The 19,421-nt window shown below is 49.4% G+C and overlaps 1 protein-coding gene across 1 annotated transcript; it reads left to right on the top strand.

The window, feature by feature from the left end:
• The first annotated feature begins 6,484 nt into the window (after nt 1-6,484).
• Nucleotides 6,485-12,618, top strand: LOC113449936 (zinc finger protein 777-like). The gene is made up of 5 exons (XM_026721061.2): nt 6,485-7,049; nt 9,275-9,401; nt 10,139-10,252; nt 10,546-10,800; nt 11,137-12,618. Exons 1-5 carry the CDS (start codon nt 6,579-6,581, stop codon nt 12,309-12,311), a joined length of 2,142 nt encoding a protein of 713 aa, XP_026576846.2. The 5' UTR covers nt 6,485-6,578; the 3' UTR covers nt 12,312-12,618.
• Nucleotides 12,619-19,421: the final 6,803 nt, after the last annotated feature.

Raw genomic sequence — 19,421 nt, 5'->3', positions numbered from 1 at the left:
GCTGCCCAAGGAGGTGTGCTGGAAGCCACGTGCATGAAATTGCTGTGTGCTGGAAGCCGCACGCTCACATTTTCGGTTCTGCACTAGGCGAACCAGCTGTTAACTTATGTGAATCCCACCTCTGGTTACCCATGAATTGCAGGAAAGTTAGGTTCTCCCCAGACCTCCCCTTCTGCAATTTCCCCTCTGTTCGACAGGGGCGCTGCAGCCAGTGGCCAGAGGGGGTCCTCCTTCCTCGCTGCACCACACTCTCCTCCCCCAAGAGGACAGCTTCCGGTGTAACTGCACGGACACTTCCGGCTCCCCATCGACCATGAGAAGAGGGGCGTGGCTGGCAAGAGGGGCTTGGAGAATTGGGGTGGGATTTGTTCCCCTCCCTGTGCCAAAAGCCACTTCATATATTTAATACTCATTTAGTAAAGAACATCGAATATTTATTAAATTTAATCAAAGATTTGATTCCATTTAATATATTTATAGCGTTAATATTTAGTACTACTAGTACCAATAATTTAATATTAATATCTTAAATTTAATAAAAATCAAATATTTAATTTGTTTTCATTTAAATCATATAAATTATATTTATGCTGTTTGTTATATAAAATATGTAATATATTAATATATAATTATAATATTACATTATTTTATTATTGTATCGATACAACCTAAAAATACAATAATTACCAGTAATATTTAATCGTCTAATAATAAATGAATAGTAATACTACCACTCATATATTATTAAATTAAAGTATGACATATTTAATATATTTATAATATTTAGTAATTTAATTTAATACATCAATAGTATTACTATCAGTGGTGGAATTCAATTTTTTTTACTCCCAGTTCTGTGGGCATGGCTTGGTGGGAGTGGTAGGGGAAGGATACTGCAGTCAGAAATGGGATCTGCGATTCTCCGAACTACTGAAAGTTTCCACTACCAGTTCTCCAGAACTGGTCAGAACCTGCTGAATACCACCTCTGATTACTATTCATTAAATTGTTAAATATTAAATTGGTATTACAATTCATTTATTATCAAATTAAATTATTAAATATTTAATATATTTAATATTATTTATAGTAGTTAATATTTTTAATTTAATAATACATAAATAGTATTACTATTCATTAAATTGTTAAATATTGTTTAATTAGCACTATCCATGTATTATTAAATTAAATTATTAAATATTTAATACTTTAATAATCCATGAACAGTAATACTAATTAAATAATATTGAACCATTTAATTTAATACACAAATAGTACAGTAACACTCTTCGTGTTAAAAATTATCAAATATGCAGGATATTCATTTATGATTAATAATAATACACTCAATATTTAATTATTTAATTTAATCTAGTATGAGTGATTAAAATGCACAATAATGAATTGAATGACTATTAATCATAAATGAATATGCATCGTATTTAATATTAACCCTACAGGAATGACATGCATTTGTATTTAAGAACAATTAAAGAATCAAGTTAAAATATATAATTCAGTTATGTAAATTATCAGCAATCATTAAGTAGAATTATAAATTCATCCTATTTTTATTATGAAATTGAACTATTAAAACTGGTAGTAGTCAAATTGGTTTGATGTTGATTTGATATTTCGGCACCCTTGTTATTTTTTTTTATTCAATTCAATTCCTGTCACACATGGTTCGTATGGGGGACTATGACGATATGAATCCACCCATCCATCAAATCAATCATTGATTCTATTGAGCAGGGGCTTGTCTAGATGACCACTAAGGTTCCTTTCCTACTCTTGATTCTGTAAGTGTCCTACTCGAGCAGGGGGCTGGACTAGATGACCGCCGAGGTCCCTTGAAGCTTTCTGTAAGGGTGTCTTGCTAGAGCAGGGGGTTGGACTAGATGACCGCCGAGGTCCCTTCAAACTTTAAAGGTGTCTTGCTCGAGCAGGGGCTGGACTAGATGACCGCCGAGATCCCTTCAAACTTTCTGTAAGGGGGTCTTGCTCGAGCAGGGGGCTGGACTAGATGACCGCCGAGGTCCCTTCAAACTTTATGTAAGGGTGTCCTATTCAAGCAGGGGGCTGGACTAGATGACCGCTGAGGTCCCTTCAAACTTTATGTAAGGGTGTCCTATTCAAGCAGGGGGCTGGACTAGATGACCGCTGAGGTCCCTTCAAACTTTATGTAAGGGTGTCCTATTCAAGCAGGGGGCTGGACTAGATGACCGCTGAGGTCCCTTCAAACTTTATGTAAGGGTGTCCTATTCAAGCAGGGGGCTGGACTGGATCACCGCCGAGGTCCCTTCCAACGCGGTGATTCTCTGATTCTATTGCTACAGCCGACCGGCTCTCTTTTGGCCGGCTTCCCCTGGGCGAAGAACACAAAACCAACATCTACATAAACATAGATTGGCCGCGCGTGGGGGAAAAAACCGCCCGTCAGGGCGGATCGTAGTCCGCGCTCAACTCTTCAGAGCGACGGCCGGGATTTTGACGCAGCAGCGGCGGGGCTCGTTCTGCGCAGGCGCGGCCGGCCGAGGCAGGGAAGGAAAAAAAAAAAGGCCATCCGGCGGGCGTCAGGACCTCAGGCGCTTTCTCCTCCCTCCTCCTTCCCTTCGTCCCCCTCCCGCCTCCTCGCCCGGCTGAACCTCGTTGTGCGGCGCTGCGCCCCGTCGCGCGGGGGGGGGCAACAAAGCGACCATGGAGGGGGGCGCCGGCCCAGGTGAGGAGGGGAGGGGGTTGGACGAGGGGGGGAAGAAAGGGGAGGAGGAAATGAGGGGGTTCTCCCCCCTCCTTTCGGCTGCCCCTCCCCAGAAGGCCCGTCTGACAACGGAGCGCGGGGGTGGTAGATGGAAGAGCCGCGTAGTGAAAGAGAGATACCGGGCGGGGGGTGACCGGGAAGAGCGGCGCTGAGAGAGGCGGGGGAGATGTACCGGGAAGAGCGCCTGCGGGCGGGCGGGCGGCCGTGGGGGGTAAGAGCGCTGTTCCCGCCTGGGGGATGCCACTCCTGCCGCTGGGGCAAAGTGCCCAAAGCTGGACTGCTGCTTTTTTTCGTCCTGCCCGGAAACTGGGAGACTGTTGGGGGCTTTTGCTGAAGGACCCCCACCCCTAATATAAAGGGGGGTCCTTGGGCCAGAGTTGGACCCCTTTTGAAGTCCCCCCGCTTCCCCAGGCTGGACTACAGCCTGCCACACTTTTATGGGGCTTGGCTTGGAGACTGGACTGTCACCCCATCCCCAAGAGTCTGGCTTTGGCCTAAGGGGAAACTCCCCCCACCCTCACCCCCATAAATATGGGGTGAGGTCCTTGGGCAGTCTCTGGGATGGGGGTTTGAGCCCCTCCACCTTTGAAGCTGGCCTACTGCCTGCCACCCTTCTATGGGGCTTGGCTTGGAGACTGGACGGCCCCTTCCAACTTTGTCATTCTGTTCCTATTCCTGTTCTGTTTTATTTTATTCTATTCCTAATTCTATTCCATTCTAAGGTTTCGGATTTTATTCTGTTATTCTATTCTATTGCTGTTGTTCTGTTCTCTATTCTTATTCTAATCATAGTCTGCTCTGTATTCTGTTCTGTTCAAAATTCTATTCTATTCTGCTGTTCTGTATTAGACTCAATTTATAATTCTGTTCTGTTCTTCCTAGTTTATTCTATTTCTAATTCTATTCTGTTCTTTCTGTTTATGTTCTATTCTTTCTATTCTCTATTCTATTCTAGTCATTTTCTGTTCTGTATTCTGTTCTAATTCTATTCTGTTTTGTATTCTAATCTATTCTAATCATATTCTGTATTATTTTCTAAATCTATTCTATTCTTATTCTGTTTTGTTTCTATTCTGTTCTCTTTCTATTCTGTTGTGTTCTCTATTCTATTCTAATCATACTCTGTTCTGTATTCCATTCTGTTCGAATTCTGTTGTATTCTGTTCTTCTATTCTGTATTCTACACTTTGTATTTCTGTTTGTTATTTTTATTTTATTCTATTTCTGATTCTATTCTGTTCTGTTGTATTTTATTCTTTCTAATTCTATTCTGTTCTGTTCTATTCTCTATTCTAATCATTTTGTTCTGTATTCTGTTTTGTTCTAATACTATTCTGTTTTGTATTCTACTCTGTTCCTATTCTGTTCTATTCTTTCTATTTTGTATTCTACTCTATTCCTATTCTGTTCTATTATTTCTATTTTATTCTATTTCTATCCTATTCCATTGTATTCCAGTCTATATTCTATTTTAATATTCTGTTCTGTATTATTTTCTAAATCTATTCTATATTCTATTCTAATCATATTCTGTTCTTTATTCTGTTCTGTCCTTGAGTTGAGCCCCAACTTCATGCTGCAAAGTGAAACATTTGTTTAAAGGAGTTTGGTCCCGGTTTATGATTTTTCGTACCACAGTTGTTAAGTGACTCATTGCCTGTGTTGTTAGTAGTCACATGCTTGTTAAGTGAATCCGACTTTGCTCCTCAGAAAGTCGTGTGAGGGAATCACGGTGTAAATACAAGTCCGTTGCCCAGCGTCTAGATTTTGAGCCCATCACCCGGAGAGAAAGGAAGGAAGGGGGAAAGGAAGGAAGGAAATGAAAGAGAGAAGAAGGAAGGAAAGGTAGGGTAGAAGGAAAGGAAGGAAGAATGAAGGGAGGAAGGAAGGAGTAAATGAAGGGAAGGGAGGGAAGAAGAAAGGAAAAGAGAGAAGGAAGGAAGGAAGGAAAAAAGGAGGGAAAAAAGGAAGGAAGGAAAGAAAAAGGCCAAATTTCAGTACCATCATGGAAACTTATGTTTTCTTTCCCCATTGTTACGTCACAAGTATTTATATCTATTTATCCAATTTATTCGGCAAGCTGATCAAAAACCTATCAAAACTTGATTGAAAAAAAAAAAATTTCTCGGCGGCCTGCGTTGGTTTATTCGGGGACCGTTCCAAGTTATGACATCACCACATCCTTACGACCATTCCTCCCGGGACCGTTTTCCCAGTTACAACGTTTACCCCCCCCCCCAAAAAAAATGGGGGGAACTGAGGACCGTTTATGTCATGCTTAATGATCATCGCACGACTCGTATTTATGACGGTCGTTTAACTTGATTTGCTTTAATGCCGCTTTAACAGCGCCATTTTGATTGACTTCCCTTCCGAGGAGGGAATTTAAAACAAACAAACAAAAACCTGGGGGGGGAATTCAGACGCCTGTCATTCATGGATGACTCACAGGTGTCATGTGAAGATTGACGACCGTGGCTTCCCAAGGGCCTGACGGGATCAAAACTGAGACACTGGGAAATGGACTCAGGTTTTACGAGGTTGTGGTGGTCGCTGTCAAACTTTTGCCTCCTCCTGGATCCAGGGGATTTTTCCATCCATGTTGGCTTAAGTCTTGTTTTTCGTTTCAGCTGCCCCGAAGAAGCACCTGGTTAATCCGAGGTTCCCCTGGTAGTTTAACGGTGGCTACCATTTTGTGGAATAAGCCAGGATAACTAACTGTGATTGAAAACCGTGGTTTCATATCCTGGATTGAAAATAATCCTGATTTGGTCAAAAGGAAGACGATAATATAATTAGAAGCTTTCTGGTTTGAACCATCAGAGAGGAAGAAAGTAGGGAGGGAGGGAGGAAATAAGGAAGGAAGGAAGGAAAAAAATAGAAAGGGAAGGAAAGGAAGGGAGGGAAGAAGAAAATAGTGAATTAACTGAAGGAAGGAAGGATGGAAGGAAGGAAAGTAGGAAGGATGGAAGAAATGAATAGGAAGGGAAGAAGGGAGGGAGGAAATAAAAGGGGGAACGGAAGGGAGGGAAGAAGGAAATAGTGAATGAATTGGAAAGAAGGAAGGGTGGAAAAGAAAGGAAGGAAGGAAAATAAATGGGTAGGGAAGAGAGGGAAGAAGGAAGGAAAATAAGGATGGAAAAGGGAGGGAAGGAAGGAAAGGAAAGGGAAGTGAAAGGAAAAGAAGTAAAGAGTGCAGGAAAGAAGAAGTGAAGGAAGGAAGGAAAAGAATGGGGAGGGAAGAAGGAGGTAATGAATTAATGAGGGAAGGAAGGGAAAGAAAGGAGAAAGGAAAAAAGGAAGGAAAGAAAGAAAAGGAATGCAGGTTTTAAAGTAATTAAGTGAACAGTTTGTAGGTCAAGGATTACCTCTCTTCGTTTCCAGGGAAATGGAGGGCAAATAAATTTAATAATGAAATTAAAATTGGGAAGATTCTCATTTCCAAATGCAGCTAATCCGCGACTTATGACCACAATCGAGGCCCTCCCGCCCCCCCCAAAAAAATTTCTGGGGTCAAAAAGCGATACATTTGCTAAAGGGCATTTTGCCCCATTTTTGCCACCTTTTCTGCCGTAGTCATTAAGTGAATTGTTGAACCGGCGTTAAGTGAGTCACGTGGTGGGTAAACCAGTTCAGCCTCCTCCTTTATCAGAAGGTCACAAAAGGCGATCACGGGACTGTGTGGCCTTCGTGAATATGAGCTGGTTGCCCAATTTTGACGGTCGTAAGTGTGAAAAAACCCTTTTTGGGAGGGTGGTTGTAATTTTGAGCAGCGACTAAACGAAGCGTCATAAGTCAAGGACTAGTCCCGGGAGGCATGGCGGTGCCACAAGCAGCGGCATACTGGCAGTATCCTCCTAAATTTGTCCTCTCCTTTCCAATCGTCCCCCAGCAGGCATCGCAACGGGATGCAGCACCCGCTCGTCATCGTCTTCCACCGACGCCCACCGACTCCGACCAACTCTTCGACCGGGAGGACCAGGCGGCCGAGATCGCCCTGACCTTGGTGGCTTCCTTCCAAGCCATGGAGAAGAAGGTGGATTTGCACACAAGCCGCCTGCTGGACCTGGAAGGCAGAACCGGGACAGTGGAGAAGAAGGTTCTGGATTGCGAGAAGACGACGGGGGAGATCGGCGGCCAGCTGGAGAGTAAATGGGCTGCTCTGGGGACCCTCATTCAGGAATACGGCCTGCTGCAACGCCGCTTGGAAAACATGGAGAACCTCTTGAAGAACCGCAACTTCTGGATATTGCGCTTCCCGCCGGGCTCCAAGGGCGAGACGCCGAAAGTAGGTTCGGCTCTTGGGCTTTTTTCGTTCCCGGGACTCGAACGCAGCGAGAATTAGATCGGGAGTTTCCAACTCCCGAGCTGGAGCACAACAGTCCACAGCCCTGCACTGATCCACAACCCTGTCCCAATCCATAGCCCTGCCCCAGTCCTCATCCCTGCACCCGTCCGCAGCCTTGGCACCGGTCTGCAGTCCATTACTGGTCCGTGGCCTGGCACCGGTGCTCATCCGTGACCCGGTCCACAGCCCTGCCTCGATCCGTAACCCTCCCCCCGTCTTCGTCTTTACGTCAGTCCACAGCCAAGCACCAGTCCTCCTTCTGACACCCACCTGCAGCCTGGTATTGGTCCTCATCCCTGAATCGGTTCTGACCGCGGCTTCCCCCAAAAGCTCTAAGCTGACTCTTTGTCCCGGCAAAACCCCTTTTATTAAACGAAGGCGAATTTCTTGCATTTGCCTTCCGCCAAAGGCCCGGCCAACAGACTTTCAAGGGTGTCATTCAGAGCACAAACCTTATCTAGCTGGGAGAGCTGCCAAGTCACTATTTCCAAACGCAGTGCTGACAAGGAAGGACTCGGCTCAGTCTCTGAGATCCACAGACAGATCTTCACACTGCGGCAACGAACGAATTGTTTCCTGCAAAAGCCCCTCTTGCTCCCCTTTCAATCCCTACGGAAGGGGCCATACAGCGTCCACCTGTGGCTTTACTCCCACGTCGTCCCTTAGTTTGTAATTGTTCTTTTCTTTTGGCAGCTCTGCGCATGCGCACACTGGGAACAGGCTCCAGCTGCTCCCCCGCCTCACTGTTGTCCGACTCTGAAGGCAGCTGGTAATTGCCAGCCTGCCCTGACCCCATCTCTGCCTCTGACGCAGAGCCCTCGTCCGAGCTCCAGGACCGGCCCAGGTTCCTACCCAACCTCCTCATTGTCTGACTCTGCTGCCAGCTCTGCTAACTGCCGGTGGGCCACAAAAGAATCGGCTGTTGTCCCTGCCCCTGTCCACAGCCCTGCCCCGATCTGTAACCCTGCGCCAGTCCTCATCCCTTCACCGGTCTGCAGCCCAGCACCCATCCGCGGCCCGTCAGGAATCAGGTTGTAAAAACGGGCAAAGTCACCATCACACATTTAGGAACCTAGCAGCCTACGAAACCATGGTTCCCTCTGCCCGGTCTGGGGTAAAACCACCCTGAAGCAAACCAGGGCCCCAGATGTTGGAAGTTCCCAGACATAAGAGGGCCTCAGGTAGGGATGAAGGGTCACACGGAATGTGTGACTGACCCCACCAGAATCAGCCCTGGTCCTCTCGAGGACTTGGCTTCGGGAAGAAGCCGGGCTGCCCCTGGGTGCGTGTTTGTGTGCGTTGGACTAATGCAGGGGTCCCCGACCTGTAATCGCCACTGAGTCGCGTGAGGAGGCAAGCAGCGCATGCTCCTCGGCACGAGCGCACGGCCGCACTTGCCTGAGCTCACGGATCCACTCGTCTGAGCGTCGCTGCAAATATCTGGGTGCTTCTGTGTGTGCACACAGGCGCACAGGGACTAGGCCGTCCTCCCAAAAGGATGGAAGAGAAGAAGATGGATGGATGTGAAAGGAAGGAGATGGATGGATGTGGAAGGGAGGAAGGAAAGATGGATGAATGTGAAAGGAAGGAAAGAAGGAATGAAGATAGATGGATGTGGAAAGAAGAAAGGAAAGATGGATGGATGTGAAAGGAAGGAAAGATGGATGGATGTTGAAGGAAGGAAGGATGAATGGATGTGAAAGGAAGGAAGGAAAGAAGGAAGAAGATGGATGGATGTGGAAGGAAGGAAAGATGGATGGATGTGAAAGGAAGGAAAGAAAAGATGGAAGGAAGATGGATGTGGAAGGAAGGAAGATGGATGGATGTGGAAGGAAAGAAGGATGAATGGATGTGAAAGGAAGGAAGGAAAGGAAGAAGATGGATGGATGTGAAAGGAAGGAAAGAAGGAATGAAGATAGGAAAATGAATGTGGAAGGGAGGAAAGATGGATGTGAAAGGAAGGAAGGAAAGAAGGAAGGAGATGGAAGGATGGCAGGAAGGAAGATGGAAGGAGGATGGATGTGGAAGAAAGGAAAGATGGATGGATGTGAAAGGAAGAAAGAAGATGGATGGATGGATGGAAGGAAGTAGGTGGGTAGGTAGGTAGGTAGTTTAGTTTTGGCTGCCAGGGATCAATGCTGAGCGTGCCCACTTTGTGGTTCTAGGTGCCGGTGACCTTCGACGACATGTCAGTGTACTTCAACGAGAAGGAATGGGAGAAACTGGAAGAATGGCAGAAGGAACTCTACAAGAACTTGATGAAGGGCAACCACCACTCCTTGGTCTCTTTGGGTAAGGGGGAGGCGCCGCTTGTCCCCCAGGGTTGGGTGGGCTGCAGTTCCCCCTCTCCCCCGGGGAATAAAGGAGGAAACTTCCTCACCGTGAGGAGGATTAACCTGCTTGCCACCAGAAGTTGTGGGTTCTTCATCCCTGGAGGTGTTGAAGAAGAGACTGGACAGCCCCCCCGTCTCCAATGGTCCGGGGTTGTCTTCTGCTCCAGCAGGGGGGGCTGGATTGGAGGCCCCCAAACTCCTTTCCAGCCTGTCATTCTATGAGGGGCTTCTGGTTGGCCAGGGGGCAGACTAGGTTCCCTTTCTTCTTTCTTTTTCCTCTTTCCCTTTCTCCTTTTGCTTTCTTTTTCTTTCTCATTCTTTCTTTCCCCTTTTTCTGCTTTCTTACTCTCTCCTCTTTTTCTTTCCCTTTCTCCTTTCTTTCCCTTTCTTCTTTTCTTTCCCTTTTTTCTTTTTCTTCTTTCCCTTTTTTTGTTTTCTTTCTCTCTTTCTTCCCCTTCCTTCCTTCCTTCCTTCCTTCCTTCCTTCCTTCCTTCCTTCCTTCCTTCCTTCCTCCCTCCCTTCCTTCCCCCTCCCATCTCAGTGTCATTTCCTTTAATTTCTCCTCAAGCACACCTTAGGCTTCCCTGCTTCTACCCTCTCCCCGTACCCGATCCCTCCGGTGCATTTTGAACCCGAGTCTGGTCACCTGGCCCTAAAACCAAGGGCTGACCCCTGCCTTCCCCCTCCCCCCCCCAGATTATGCCATTTCCAAGCCAGGTGTGTTGTCCCAGACCGAGCGAGCGAGCGACTCATGTCATGGAGACGGTCGAGACTCGGAGGAGCAGGGGAGACTTCCTGATGCCACAGCAGGTGAGTTCTGGCCTCCCTTGGGAAGAGATCCGCAAAGACATTAAATGAAATTATCTTTAACTCCGGCAGAGATGGATCCATAATGAGACGAATCTCATTTCACTCTTAAACTTCAACTCCCAGAATTTCTGAGCCGGCGTTCTTTAAGGGGTGGGCGGGCTCCAACTCCCAGAATCCCCCACACCCGCAGAATGGCCCTAAGGGTGCAAGTGGGCCCTACGTCCCTTTGTTCAGGGCCGTTCGTAACCTGGGACGGTCGAAGCGAAGCTTTTCTGACCTTACCCTCCCTGCAGCCGGCATCAGGGTCGTGATCAAAACGGAAGAGCCGCATTCTGACGAATGTCCCGGAGACGTGGAGCCACATCAGATGTCTGGCAGTTCGGAGGGCGATTTCCAGGGTCTGGACCCCGAAGCTCCCTGTGGCAGCCCCTACAGCGCTGCCACCCCACTGGGAAACTTCCCCAGCAACAACCTGGAGGAAGGAAGCGAGTACGACGTGAACTTCGGCGAGATCAAGAGAGTTACTGTGCAGCACAGCAACTGCGCGGGTGAGTAGAGACTTCTAGAACTCCCCAGGGGTCGTGTTTCAAGAGGGGTAGACTTCAATTCCCAGCATTCTCCAGTGTGCCCTAAAAGAGGTGGACTTCAACTCCCAGAATTCCCCATCCAGCATGCTTTGGTCATAAGTCGAGGACTACCAGTGCTTAAAAGCCCCGAGAGACTGTGGAATGTGTTACAGTTTCTTTGTCTGAGGATGGCAACCGCCTCGATTTGTCCCCCTGCCCATCGCGAGAGGTTTTGAGCCATAAACGGTTTTTCTTTTCACCGCATGCTGCTGCGTGAAACCCACTGATTTTGCTTTGCTTTTCTGTCTTTCTTGCAAGATGACGGGATCGTAATCAAAATGGAGGAGGAAGAAGAGGAAGAGGAGGAGGAGGAAGAAGAAGAGGAGGAAGAAGAGGAGGAGGAGGAGGAAGAGGAGGAGGAGGAGGAAGACCCCGTCAGTTTGGAGAACCGGGGGTTGTTTTCGTCCCGCGCCGAGCCACCCTGCTCGCTGGCTTGCAATGTAGAGGTTCTCCAGGAGGAACAGAGGGTGACCAAGCCACCCCGACCCACCGTGGGGATCTGTGCCCCGCTTTGTGAGAGAGACAATAGCGTTGAAACGCGGCCAGTCACACTGCAGCAGCGAAACCGGACGCGTGAGCGGCCGTACATCTGTCCGGACTGCGGCAAGAGCTTCATTCTGCGGATCAACTATATAATCCATCAGCGTAACCACCTCAAGGAGGGGCCCTATGAATGCCACGCCTGTGACCTCAGCTTCCGCATCAAGCAGCAATACCTCCTGCACCAGCGGCTGCACACAGCACGGCGTGGGGTAGCTCCTCCGCCCCGCCGCGGGCAGACGTACCCTAACAAGCGTAACTTCAAGCAACAGCCTCAGCCGCCCCTGCCACCTGGCAAACCCTACAAGTGTAGCGAGTGTGACAGCAGCTTCAGCCACAAGTCGAGCTTGAGTAAGCACCAGATCACACACGTCGGCGAGCGCCCGTACTCGTGCGACGAGTGCCGGAAGAGCTTCCGGCTGCAGATCTCACTGGCCATGCACCAGCGGGTGCACACCGGCAAAACTGAGCTCTCCTTCATCTGTCCTCAGTGTGGGAAGGCCTTCAGTCGGCCGTCCCACCTGCTGCGACACCAGCGGACTCACACGGGTGAACGGCCATACAAGTGCAGCCAGTGCGACAAGACGTTCAGCGAGAAGTCGAAGCTGACCAACCACTACCGGGTGCACACCCGTGAGCGGCCCCATGCCTGCAGCGAGTGCGGCAAGGGTTTCATCCGCAAGCACCATCTGCTCGAGCACCAGCGTATCCACACGGGCGAGCGGCCGTACCACTGTGCCGAGTGTGGGAAGAATTTCACCCAGAAGCATCACCTGCTTGAGCACCAGCGGGCGCACACGGGTGAGCGGCCGTACCCTTGTACGGAGTGCGCCAAATGCTTCCGCTACAAGCAGTCGCTCAAGTATCACTTGCGGACACACATGGGGGAGTGAGGGGGCGTCCCTCTTTCCTGCCCCCCCTCCCCCAAAAGCCAGCCCCGGTATTTGGGGAGAGAGGACTTAATCAGGGAGAGGATAAAGGGCGTCCTGCAGAGATACCTACCTCTCTGCCCACTGGAGCACTAAATCGGGGTCTCTCACTCCAAGCCAGTAATGGGTTTCTGGCTCAACTAACCCTCATCTCTTCCAGCACCATAACCTTGATGGACACAAACTATCTTCTCCAAGCTTCTGGTTTCCTTTGCTTCCTCCCCCTTCTATTCTTTTTGATAATAAATGTGCAGCCTGATTTATTTGCTAAGCATCTGCTTAAACCTCTGGCTTTCTTTCCTTTGGTTATTAAAAGGGGGGGGGGTGCATGGTGGCTCAGTGGCTAAGACACTGAGCTTGTTGATCAGAAAGGCCGGTGGTTCGAATCCCTAGCGCCGCTTAACGGAGTGAGCTCCCGTTCCTTGTCCCAGCAGCTTCTGCCAACCTAGCAGTTCGAAAGCATGTAAAAAAAAATGCAAGTAGAAAAATAGGGGCCCCTTTGGTGGGAAGCAAAGAGTGTTCTGTGCACCTTCGGCATTTAGTCGTGCCGGCCACATGACCAGGGAGACGTCTTCGGACAGCGCTGGCTCTTCGGCTTTTGTCATGGAGATGAGCATCGCCCCTGAGGGCCAGAAACGACTAGCACAGATGTGCAAGGGGAACCTTTACCTGTTACCTTTCCCCGAAATACTGGCGGGAAGGGCAGAGCCTTTGGTAGCGGGGATGATGGGCCGTGGGGAAGCCCCCTGAAGAGTTTATTCCTAGAATCCCAGCGTCTTGAGCGACTCCTACAGAAAAAGATACAGCCCAGCCTTCCTTACTTTAGCTTCCTTCTGTGCATGATATGGGTGGCCCTTATAGCTTACGACCCCAAGGGAGCCCAAAGGTTCTGATGCTAAGGGAGGCAGGGACGAGAGCTTTGCCCCATCGTACAACCTCTCTTGCCGCGACTGTTAAGTGAATCCCTGCAGTTGTTCGGGGAATCTGGCTTCCCCATTATAATGGAGCTGGAAGGGACCTAGGAGGTCTTCTAGTCTAGCCCCCTGCTCAAGCTGGACATCCTGAAACATTTCCAAGAAACAGTTGCCCAATCTCTTCTTCCATGCCTCCAGCGTTGGGAGCACCCACAACTTTTGGCGTTGCTTGTCACAAGGTCTGACTCGGTTTGAATTTTGGTCACGTTACCACAGCGGGGATGCGACGGTAAGTGTGGGAAACTGTCATAACTCACTTTTTTCAGTACCATTGTAACCTGGGTCGCTAAATGAAGTTGAGGACTTATTTATTTCGGGTGGGGTGGGTTGCCAATAGAAGGCCTCTGGCTTGCTTATATTTTGTTTTTGGTACATGGATTAGATATTATTTTTTTTAAAAAAATCCTTTCTCTGGAGGGAGGAGGATTTTGTAGCTAAGATGGGTGTGGAACGTTCCCTTTGAATTGATGTTTTCCAAAGATGGAAATCCCCTTAAAACGCCTGGACTTCAACTCCCAGAATTCCCCAGCCAGCCGTTTCTTTCTTTGTTCCAGGAAGATGATGGAATCACCAAGTGCTTTTCTCTGATCCTGCCCTTTGGAGGATCTTGAAAGTTAAAAGACATTCCATAGTGATTAAGAAAGTGACGCTTTTATTGCACGATTGGGTCCATTATTGGCTGCATGATATTTTTGATCTCAACCCAGTGGTTCCCACGAAACCATGATTCCTGTGTGTCAATCAATCAATCAATCAGAATAGAGCTCCTATAGAGCCTTGGAGGTCTTCTAGTCCACCCCCCTGCTCAAACGGAAGATCCTATACCAGTGTTGGTGAAACTTTTGAACACTGAGTGCCGAAATGGGAGTGCCTGCGTGTGTGGGAGCGCCGGAACCTGGAAGAGCAACTCTTTGAGCTGAGCTTCCGGTTTCTGTACGTGTGTGTGTGTGTGTGTGTGTGTGTGTGTGTGTGTGCGCGTGTGCCCTGGTCATCTGGTCTTCTTGTTTCTGGCAGGCATGCAGACACAAAGACGAGGTGGCTCTGCGTGCGCCCCCGTCACACGGGCCGTAGGCTCGCCATCACACACAGCCTTATACGGTTTCCAGACAACTGGCTTCCAGTCTCTTCTTAAAAGCCTCCAGCGTTGGCACAACCACAATTTATGGTGGCAAGCAGTTCCACCGGTTAATTGTTCCCAGAGTTAGGACGTTTCTCCTTAATTCCAAGTTGGTTCTTTTAATTTGATTAGTTTCCACCTGTTGCTTCTTGCCTTGCCTTCTGGTGCTTTGGAAAATTAAGTTGAGCGCCGCCCGCCCCCCAAAGACCGGAAGGCTACTATTATGCCCCCCCCGCGCCCCTCCCCCTTAATCCTTCTTTTCTCCAGACTGGCCAAACTCAAATTCTGCGACGGTTCTCCGTGTGTTTTGGCCTCCGAGCCTTTAATCACCTTAGTTGCTCTTCTAAGGTTAGTTGATCGTCATGAAGACGAGGCAGATGTTCAGAGATGCGCTCTGAATTCGGATCATGCGCCCACAGGGATGCTGCAAACACACCCCAAGTGGGAGACGCGCTCCACTTTTTTCCAGTGCCCTCGTGACTTTGGCCCGTCACAAAATGGATGGCTGTAAGCTGAGGAGCATCTCTTGGGGACGGTGCGAGGGGGGCTTTCCAGCCCCCATTGCGAGGGGGGGCACCTTCGGGCAAGGGGAGGGGCTTCAGGGGGCCTTTAAGAAAGGGGAGGGGGCTTCGGGGGTCTTTGGGGGACCCTAGGCAAGGGGAGGGGTGTTCTAGGGCAGAAACTAGGCCCGTGACGCCAATCCCGCCACCGGAAGTGTTTAATTTTCCCTGCGGTTTTGTTTTGTTTCCGGAACTCCGACGTGATTGCCGGCTTCCGACTTCCGGCTTCCCCCGCGCAGGCGCGATCTTTTCCCTCGGCCTGCCCTCGCGCCTTGATTTTCCCGCCGCAGGGGGCGCTGCTTCCTCGGCTGGCCGCGCTCCAAAGAAGAGGGGGAAAAAAAAAAAAAAACTTTCGTCGCGCATGCGCTCTCGCTCCCTCCCTCTCTCCCTCTCTCCCTCCCCCTCTCTCTCCTCTCTCTCTCTCCCTCTCCGGTCGCGTTGACTGCCTCTCCCCTCCCCGCCCCGCCCTCCCTGGCAAGGCCGCGGCTCCGCGCATGCGTGCCTGCTCGCCGTTCGCCGCTCGCCGGACGCCTCCGGTGGGTAAGCGGGACTCGTTCCACCCCCCACCTCCCGCCGCCGCCGCCGCCGCCGCTCCCCCTCCGCCCCTCGAGAGCGGCCTCTCCAGGAGTCGAAACTGAGGGGGCGGAGCCTGTTTGGGAGAAGGGCGGGACTGAGCTCCCTCTTCCTTCCCCTCGCTGGGGAACAAAGGCCGGGCTTGAGTGCGGGGGTCGTCCTTACGGGAAGGTAGGGGCCCCCTCGGCTGACCTTTGACCCCCAGGGAGACCCGCCCCTCGGTCTGGGGGTTTCTGGCTCCCCCGAAATGGGGGTTGGGGAGTCCCGAAGGCCTAGCGAGGCCTGGTTTGCCCTGGTTGGGGATGATGGGAGATGGAGTTCTGCGCCCCTCGAGTTGGGGACTCCTAAAGGCCTAGCGAGGCCTGGTTTGCCCTGGTTGGGGATGATGGGAGTTGGTGTTCTGGGTGGGAGGTGTCCTGAAGACCTAGCGAGGCTTGGTTTGCCTTGGTTGGGGATGATGGGAGTTGTAGTTCTGGGACTCTCAAGTTGGGTCCCAAAGGCCTAGGTAGGCCTGGTCTGGTCCAGTGGGGGGTGATGGAAGGCTAGTTCTAGCCCCCTCGACGCAGGTAGGGGGCTTTCCTGCTCCCCCTAAAAGTGGAGATAACAAGGCCTGGCTTGGCCTGTTGGGGATGATGGATATTGTAGTTCTGACCCAGAGGGAACCTCCCTCTCAATTGTAGTTGGTAGTGGTGGTCCTAAAGGCCTAGCAAGGCCTGCCCTGCCCCCATGGGGGAAGATGGGAATTGTAGTTCTGTCCCAGGGGGACCTTCCCTTAGACTTGGGAGGGGGTTTCTGGCTCCCCAAAACTGGGGGGGGGGTAATCTTAAGGGCCTAGCAAGGTTTGGCCTGCCCTGGTTGGGGATGATGGGAGTTGGAGTTCTGGGCTGAAGGGAGGTTCTGAGGCTGTTCCCTATTCTGGCTGCTCTTCTCCTAGGGAAGAGGTGGCTGTGAGTTCTAGTGGTGCCTTAGGTAGAAAAGCCAGCTGGGTGATTTTGACCAAGTCATTAGGAGACAGGGAGTTCTAGCCTCCTGTTAAGTATAAAAGCTGGCTGGGTGACTTTCAGCTAATCACCAGGGACGGGGAGTTCTAGTCCCGCCTCAGGCATGAAAGGCAGCTGGGTGACTTTGGGCCAATCACTGGGAGACTGGGAGTTCTAGTCCCGCCTTAGGCATGAAAGCCACCAGGCGACAGTGCATTCTAGTCCTGCCTCAGGCATGAAATTCATTTGGGTGACTTTGGCCCAATCACTAGGAGACTTGGAGTTCTAGTCCCGCCTTAGGCCTGAAAGACATCTGGGTAACTTTGGGCTAATCAGCAGGAGACGGGGAGTTCTAGTCCCCTTCTTAATCATGAAAGCCAGCTGGGTTACTTTGAGCCAATCAGCAGGAGACAGGGAGTTCTAGTCCCCTTCTTAACCACGAAAGCCAGCTGGGTGGTTTTACACCAATCACCAGGTGATAGTGAGTTCTAGTCCCGCCTTAGTCCTGAAAGCCAGCTGGGCAACTTTGAGCCGGTTCCTCCCTCTCAACCCAGCCCACCTTGCAGGGTTGTCAGGCAAATAGGAGGAAAAGTAGACACGTGCTCACCCCCTTGCTTCCTCATCCTTACAGCGACCACGTCAACGTCACTCTTCGAGGACCTGGGTCAAGCCAGTCCAATAGGTGCCCTCAAACCGAGAGACGATGGATGTCTCAACTCTTCCTTTGTGGCAAACCGGTTGTGTAACAGAACATAGTTGTGGCATGGGACAGTGACAACGGTTAACACAATTTGGAGATTTTTTTTTTTGTCGCCATAAATTATTTGAGGTAAAATAACCAAAAAACCCACACAAAACAGGTGTTTTTCCTCCTAAACTTCAGTCTTTCTTACCCAACGGTCTGTAAACTTCACTTAAAAGTAGGAACTGAGACAGTCCTCGACTTACAACCACGACGTAGCCCAACTCTCAAGAAACAAGATGGGAAACAAGCTTCGCCCCCATTTTCGCCCCCGTCGCTCAGTGAACCACTGTGGTTGTTAAGTTAGCAAAAAAACTCCTCTCCCAAGACAGTGCCACAGTCATAAATAAGAATCGGTTGCCGCACGCGTGAATTTTGACCACGTGGCTGTGACAATGCTGCAACAGTCGTCAGTGTGAAAAACCGGTTCTAAAGTCCCCTTTCTTTTCACTCCCGTTCTAACTTCAAACCGTCATGAAACAAACGGTTGTAAGTCGAGGACTACCAATGTAGGAATAATAAAAAATGGAATTTTAGGAAGTGTCTCTCCCGAGGCCCTTGATATGAAAACCACAGGGGGTGCCCCCAATTTCCATCATTAAGTGAGCTTGGTCCCATTGGACGACTCGTGTTGCCATCATCAGCAACTCGCTGCCGTCAATGATTTCATCATCTGGATGTGAAATGAATCTGGTCACTAAAGGGGATCATGGGACCCCGGGAAGCTGTGACGGTCATAAATGCAAAGCGGTTGCCCCACACCCAACTTTGGAGTGCTGCAAAGGTCGTAACTGTGAAATGGGGCGATATGTCACCTTTTTTCAGGGACGTGGTAGCTTGGAATGGTTGCTAAACGAACCATATTTCGTTTCGTGCCTTTGTAGGTTTATGTTTTGTGGCGCTGAGTTCAAATTTTGTGTGTGTGTGTGAGATGTACATCACAATGAAAAATTTTATCTTTGTGTTTCTGTTCCGGGGGAAATTAGGAAATTAAGAAATTCTGGTTAATTCCCATGAAATTGTGGCACTTTCATCCCTGGAAACTTTCTACCATTTGTCCAAAATGGTGTTGCCAATGGATGGCTGCTTTCGGCTTGGACAGGTTGTAGCGAACCGGTTGTTCCGACCATCAGCTGGCCCCTCCCTATGCTGTCCTCCCTCCCTCCCTCCCTCTCTCTCTTTTCTCTCTCTGTATCTCTCTCTCTATATATATACCAGTGTCTCCCATCCATCCATCCATCCATTTATCTATCTTTCAATCTCTGTCTGTCATCTATCTATCCTATGTAATCTGGATGTTATTGGTGAAAATAACCGAAATGTGATTTAAAAAATTCCTAAAGGATTCTAAAAAGAGTGAAGAAAATCTGCATACATTTAAATTTTTCCCCTTGGCACGCTAATAAACCTTATAATTTGCTTACAGTTATGCAATATTATTTTGTACCTTCCTGTTTGCAAATACGGCCTCAGGGATATTATAGTATCGGGTGCTGGTTGTTTTTTCCACTTGGTTTTTATATGGTAGTACATATTAAAAACACACATCTCTGGGAAGAATGAATCAATCAGGATAGAGCTGGAAGGGACCTTGGAGGTCTGCTAGTCCAACCCCCTCCTCAAGCAGGAGACCCTTACAGAATAAGAGAATAACAGTTGGAAGGGATCTTGGAGGTCCAACCCGAAGCAAGTCAAAACAATTCTACTTAATTTGGGGTCCATGCTCTTCTCTGGGCTTGGTGATTTTCTTTCAGACTTTTCATGATCCAGCTAGGTGGCATCATCAGTGCTCAAAGAGAGTGGCATTTGCGGAGTGGAGGAGGAGGAGGAGGAGGAAGAAGACGGACTGTAGAGTCCTTGGTCCACTCTTGAGCTGGGTGGTTTTCTTGCAGGTGTTTCATGACCCAACTAGGGAGCATCATCAGTGCTAGAAGGGAGGGAAGGTTTGTGTAGAGGAGAAGGAAGGTACAGAGAATTAGAAGGGAGGGGTGTGTGGAGAGGAGGAGGAGGGTAGAGGACTACAAGGGAGGAGGGTTTGGAGGAGGAGGAGGAGGGTGGATAGGACTACAAGGGAGGAGGCTTTGGAGGAGGAGGAGGGTGGATAGGGCTACAAGGGAGGAGGAGGAGG

This window comes from Pseudonaja textilis, chromosome Z, assembly GCF_049901715.1.
Source record: "Pseudonaja textilis isolate UNSWEBS1 chromosome Z, rPseTex1.2, whole genome shotgun sequence".
Classification (NCBI taxonomy): Eukaryota; Metazoa; Chordata; class Lepidosauria; order Squamata; family Elapidae; genus Pseudonaja; species Pseudonaja textilis.
The sequence above is the reverse complement of the archived record's forward strand: the minus strand, read 5'-3'. Positions and strand labels throughout refer to the sequence as shown.

Coding starts and splice junctions, on each gene's coding strand:
- LOC113449936 (XM_026721061.2), top strand. CDS start 6,579: ATGGCGGTGCCACAAGCAGCGGCATACTGGCAGTATCCTCCTAAATTT. Junction 7,050..9,274: donor CCAAGGGCGAGACGCCGAAA/GTAGGTTCGGCT, acceptor TTGTGGTTCTAG/GTGCCGGTGACCTTCGACGA. Junction 10,801..11,136: donor GCAGCACAGCAACTGCGCGG/GTGAGTAGAGAC, acceptor CTTTCTTGCAAG/ATGACGGGATCGTAATCAAA.